The following is a 6,000-nucleotide window of genomic DNA, read 5'->3' as shown; positions in this document are numbered from 1 at the left end:
CAAGGACTGCGAAGCTAATAAATCCTCATTTACATCGGGCTTTCTACACCTTGCAGCCATGTGTCCCATGCACAAGGACTGCGAGCGAGGGCAAGGGCTCGGGCTCGAGGGAGTGAGCTCCTGAAGGTCAGCCCCAGAGAGACTCACGGCTGAGTCACTGCTGATCTCGCCCATCATGCCTAACACAGGGCCAGCCTTGATAACCTTTGAGGGGATTAATTCCTGCATTTCTCTCCTAAGCAATCAAAACATTGGCCTCCATGGGGCAAACACGTGTGAAGGGGACTTCTTGGTCCCCTCAACCACAGAAATAGCTTTCACAAATTAGGGCATTCATCCCTAACGAGGGGTGGGGTAACAGGATGCAGCTGCCCTTCTAGGAGAAGGGGCATGAACCTCACTGGTGGACCCCATTATGTCTAAAAAGGCTTCTGAATTAGACCTGAGTTAAATTTACATCCCTTAATTGCAGCATGATCTTCAGCAAAATACCTCTCTTGGTTTGCTGCCCACTTCACAGGAGGTTGTGAAGTAACCGACACCAAGCGCTCAGCTCAGCAGCTGGAGACCAGCCCGCAGGAAGCTGCCATTCCCCTTCTTGCCTGAGTCTGGGGGCGGGGGAGGGGAGAGGAGCAGTGGAAAGGTGCCCCCCAGCCCCGCCCTCGCACAGAGCACGCCACACACCGCCGCCACCCGGGTACAGGTACAGTTTATTCTTCACAACAGAGAAATACAAAGAGCAGAGGGTTTGGAATTCCTTTGTGTCTTGCCCCCTTTAGTGTTTCCCCCCACATTTGATTTTTCTTACTCCCCATCCCTTTTCTTAAATACGATGCAAACTTCTTTCCTGAAGCGTTGAGGGGCGCCTGCCCTCACCTCCCTGCCACCAAGATGCAGACTGAGAAGCCAACAGACTGTTTTCTCTTTTTTAATAAGGTAACTAGTTCTAAATATGGTGGCCTGGAGGTCCCATAGAAAAAGCAAAAGGTGTTAACAGTATGTATAACAGCGTATTTACAGGGTAGTTACATGCGGACAAAAGCTACAATACTGAGTATCAGACGACGCAAGTCAAACAAAGGGGTGGGGTGGGGGCCGAGAACCCCGTGGGAAAAGAAACCCCAGGAAACGTTAAACTGGTAAATCAATGGTGAGTTAAGGCTTAAAAAGTGTATAAAAATAACACAGTTAATATTCAAAACGGAACTCCAGATACAGAATATATAGATGAGTTTCTGTCTAGTTTTTTTTTTTTTCCCGGGGGATGGAGGGGGGGCTTCTCCGGGCTCTGTACATAGTTCCTATATACACGGACACGCATGGCTTTCAGATTGGGGTGTGTCTGTGGGGGCTGAGGGCAGGGGCTGCTCCCGGGGACCCTCCTTTCCAAGGGTCCCTTCCTTGCCCAGGGGCCTAGGGCCTGGGCTGGGGATTCCCCCTCCATGGCAGGGAAGACAAATAACCCCTCCCTGGGAAGTGCCCCATCTGGAGGAAATTATGGAGGGGGTCCTAGTCCCAGACCCACTCCCTCCCCATCCCCCTGCCCACAGTCTGGGATGGCAGGAGAGGTAGCCAATAGGTTTCCTGGCCAGCACCGAGGTAGACTGGGGTGGTCTTAAGGGCAGTCGAGGGCCAGGTCTCACCCAGCCCACCCTGACCCCATTTCCCTGGGCTAGCGCCCAGCCCAGCCCAATGCTGCACCCTTTGGTCCTTCGGATCTCCCGGCGGCCCCTCGTTTCGCCTCCCGAAGCCCGGCTGGCTGCTGCCTCCCTCTGGTCAGTGTTGCCCAGGGCGCAGCTCAAGGCTCGAGCCAGGCACCCAGGGTGAGTGGCTCACTCTAGCTGCCTCCTTCCCCCTCCCACTAGGGGCCCCCTTTGCAGTCCAGTAACCCAGGCCTGAGTCTTCCCTCGAGACCTAAGGCCATGGCAAGAGAAGTTCCCACGCTGCCCTCTGGTTCTCTGTGTCCATCTGTCCGACTCTTAATTTCTCGGTCTTAGCAGCACCAACTTCTTGGCCAATAAATATCTTTTTTGTTATTTCCAAAACAAACTTTAAAAAAAGAAAAAAAAAACAGTGAAGCAAGTGAAGGGTTGGGGGAAAAAAGAAAACCCAACAGAGAGGTTCAAAGTGCTCTGAGATTGTCTTTGGATGCCACCAAACAGTCCAGAATCTTGCAGTTGGCCTGGCCACCCCCGGAGCAACGCCGGACAGGGCTTCTGCGGCCCAGGCTTTCTGGAAGGTCAGGAAGGTCATGAGAGAGCTCGGCTGTTCCTGGAGGGCCCCGGAGGGAGTCGGGGCCTGGTGCTGCCTGGGTCTGTGTCTGCCAGCGGGCAGGGCGGCGCCTGGGATCGGCTCAGATGAGGGAAATTCGCACCGGGATGCCTGGGGACTCCGTCCTCTGGGGCGAGTGGTGGCTCACCAGGTGCTCCACCACTGTGTGTTTGGACATGTGCTTCATCAGGTAGGTCTCCTGTGGGCAGGGGTGAGATTGAGAACATAAAACCAACAGCAGGCAAGAGAGGAAGAAGAGGCTGCACTTCCCACAAGTGGCCGCTGGAGGGCTCCGTGGCAGGTGGGCCAGCTAGTATTGAGCAGCCACAGCTGTGGGGGACAGAAGAGCGTCGGCATGGGTTCTAGAGACGCTGCATCACAGGCCTGGGGGCTGGCTCACTGACCGGAGTCTGAGCCCAGGGCGTGTTGGCTGGCGAGCTGGCAGGCATCAGGCTCGCCCCTCAGCAGCGCCCACCTGGAACTCCCTAAGGCCAGGCCAGCGGCCGTTTACCAGCTGGCTCATGCTCCCAGTGAAGGTCGGGCAGCAGGCCTGGGTTTGAGCCTAGTTCTGGGCAAGTCGTCTCACCCCTCCAAGCCTCGGTTTCCTCCTCTGCAAGCAGGAATGGGGCAGGAACAATCTCAAAGGGTTGCTAGGGTGATGTGGATAAAGCTCTTAGTATGCAGCCAGGGTTGAGGGACCCCGGCCTCTGCACCCCCACACTCTATCCTCCCCTGGGGAGAAGTAGGGCCTGATCTGATTGGTGACTCTGGAAGCATAAACTGGGCACGCTCAGCTTGTTCCTTTTAGCGCCCCCTACAGGCTCTGCTAAATCTGACCTGAGGCACCCATGAATGGGTGGGCAAGGGGACCCGAGGCTCCCCTGCAGGCCCACAGGCCCCCACACCAGGCTGCAAGGCGGCGCTCTGGCTCCCACCTGCCACTCCTTGGCCTCATGCCTCAATCTGCTCAGAACCCAGCAGAGGAAGCCCTCAAATGTGGTGGCCACATGCTATCAAACAACATCAGAGGGAAGCAACCAGCAAAATCCAAGCCACAAAACTATTCTTCAGTGAATAAATTGCAAAGAAAAAGAAAGGCAGGAGTGGGGAGAGCCAAAAGATTAAAAGATACACTGACCCAGCGCAACACAGAAATCTTATTTAGATCTTGATTAACTAATAAAACTAATAAACTAATAAAACTGGGTTAACTAATAAAATTCTAAGTAAATAAAAATATGGCATTCATGGGACAAACAAAATTTGAATGGTGACTGCGTTATTTGATGACATTAAGGACTTAACAGTGAATTATTTTATGGTATTATAAAAGTATTGTGCATATGTTTTAAAAAGAGGCCTTATGTTTAGTGACACTAAATGCACAGTTTCAGATGAAACAATATGATATTGGTTTTACTTCAAAAAACAGAAATCTGGATGAAGCAGGATTGGTTGACAGTACCGGGGGCTGACAGGAACATGAAGGCTCACTATTCTGAAACATTTCTTTTACGCATGAAAGTAATTTAAAAATCAACCCATGAAGATGTTGTTTAAAGTAATTATTTATATTCTATCGAGTCCATTCAGGCCCTGTTCAGGGCGGGGCCTCAGGCCAGGTGAGTGCTGACCCCTTGCCCCCCAGAGTTCAGACAGATCCCCTCTAAGAACCATGGCTGTGAACGCTGGCGGCCCCTCATCTAAGAGTCGGGGTGCAGAGGAGGGTCAAGAAGGGGCTGGGCCTGACCGAAGGGGAGACGACCAGGGCTCCTTGGTCTCTGGGGCTCCCCACATACACCCTCAGGGCCCTGGCCCCTGCAGGTTCTGTCCTTGCAGTCTCTCAACTCTCCTCTGCCCTTCGAACTCCAGGGAGGGATCAATGCCATGTACTCAGCACTCAGCAAGCTGCAGCCCTGGCTGGCAGCTGACACGTGCTCTGCTGAAAACCCTGCCTGCAGCCCTGTGCCTCCTCCAGCCAGAGTGACCTTTCGAAATTACCCTCCCAGACGGACCCCTCCCAGTGGCTTCCCATTCCCCCTCCCAGGACCTACAACCCCTTGTGACCTAATTTTCTTTGTTCCTGGAATATACTGAGTTTGTTGTACCTCAAAGTTTGCACTTGCTGTTCCTCTGCATGAAAATGTTTTTCCCCTCCTCTTCCTCACTTGGCTCACTGTGCTTCAAGGCTTCATCTCAATGTACGGAGACGGCCTCAGAAGGCCTCCCCAGACCCGTCTCTCTTTCCTAACTCCATTTTGCCTGCCCTGCTGCTGTCTTTCGAAACATATTTTCCTTCATAGCAGTGCTTCTCAATCAGAGGTGATTTTGCTCTCCCACCCCCAGACATTTGTGAAAGTCTGGAAGCATTTTGGTTGTCACAACTTGGGGAGGGGGTTGCTAGGGAGCGGAGACCACAAATGTTGCTATAACGCACAGGACAGCCTCCCAGCAAAATGGTACCTGCCCAAATGCCACAGGGGCCGAGGCTGAGCAAGCCTGCTTGGAGCAATTACCACAACTCGTCATTCCATACTTATTTGTGCGGGTACTTGTTTAATACGTCTCTGACCTCCCTCGGGGCCAAGAATCTCTCTGTGTGGTTCATCCTGGTTCCCAAGTTCTGGCACAGTGTTCTGTAAGCACTGAGTGGATGCATATGTCACCTGAGGTGGCTTAAGCATCAACTCTGCCAGCCACTAGCCCTGTAAGTGAAGAACTATCGTCGCCTCTGCTGACAGAGGAGGAAACTGAGCCTCAGTGGTCTCTACCTGAGTATACACGACAGTCTGGTACCCAGAATATTTGACTAGCCAGAAGCACACACCTAAGTGACTCACATGGGCTCCCTCTTCTGGGTTCTGAAAGGCCCTTGTTTAGAGAAATTCAAACCCAGGGACGAGGGCGGGACGCAATGACCTTTCTAGCACTGTTCCTGAGACTTCCCTGAGGCCTGAGAGCAGCTCTGGGCAAAGTCACCATGCCACCTTGTGGCCATGATGGGGGTTGCAGCTTCCCCAGAGCAAGAAGGCCTTTCTCCCTCCCTGGCTCTGGAAAGCAGGGTCCAGAGCTCCCCTCCATCGCCTGGAGTGTCCTGGGCCTGGAGGGGACCAAGCCTCAGGACCCTCAAGGCTGCCAGGGGGCTGGAGCTTGGCCTGGGGCAGTCTAAAAAAGAGCTGGGAAGCAGCAGCCCTGGCTCCGCCGGTCACTGTGGTCCTAAGGAGTCACTTCCCCTCTTTGGGCCTCAGTTTTCTTGTCTGGAAAATGGAGACAGTACAGATCTGAAGGGGAGGCGGAGGAAGCTGAGGCCCAGGGAGGGAGAGGCCCCCCAGGGAGCCCAGGCACTCACCGAGGTGTAGGCCCGCCCGCACATGCTGCAGCAGTAGGCCTTGGCGTGCTTGATGGCGTGGGCTGACAGGTGGATCTGAAGGGAGGCGGAGTCCGAGTAGGCCCGGTAGCAGTTGGGACACTTGTAGGGCTTGTCCTTGTTGTGCTGACGCTGGTGAGACTGTAGGAGCACGGGAGGGAGTCAGGGGCCAGCGGGCCTCCCCCAGCCCTACCCCCTTAGTAGGCTCCCTCTTCGGGAGGGCAACTGTTGCACCTGGTGGCCACTCACCTGGAGGTTGGAGAGCTGAGTGAAAGCCTTTTCACAGCCAGGATGCGGGCACTTGTAGGGTCTGTCGCCTGTGTGGATTCTGCAATGGGCAGCCCAGTGAGATGGGGTCCCTG

At 54.1% G+C, this 6,000-nt stretch overlaps 1 protein-coding gene across 2 annotated transcripts in view; it reads right to left on the bottom strand.

The window, feature by feature from the left end:
• Positions 1 to 698: 698 nt before the first annotated feature.
• ZNF362 (zinc finger protein 362) overlaps positions 699 to 6,000 on the bottom strand; it is a 38,774-nt gene continuing 33,472 nt past the window's right edge. For both annotated transcript variants that reach the window (XM_054571938.1, XM_054571937.1), the window contains 3 exons: positions 5,888 to 5,966; positions 5,621 to 5,779; positions 699 to 2,470 (listed from right to left, as the gene is read on the bottom strand). In XM_054571938.1, coding sequence (XP_054427913.1) covers positions 2,354 to 2,470; positions 5,621 to 5,779; positions 5,888 to 5,966 — 355 coding nt within the window. In that variant the 3' untranslated portion in view covers positions 699 to 2,353. The remainder of the gene's footprint in view (positions 2,471 to 5,620; positions 5,780 to 5,887; positions 5,967 to 6,000) is intronic.

Source organism: Pteronotus mesoamericanus, unplaced genomic scaffold (assembly GCF_021234165.1).
Source record: "Pteronotus mesoamericanus isolate MK-2021 breed Mesoamerican mustached bat unplaced genomic scaffold, CSHL_Meso_final contig_221, whole genome shotgun sequence".
Taxonomy (NCBI): domain Eukaryota; kingdom Metazoa; phylum Chordata; class Mammalia; order Chiroptera; family Mormoopidae; genus Pteronotus; species Pteronotus mesoamericanus.
This window is presented reverse-complemented; position numbering and strand designations above follow the sequence as displayed.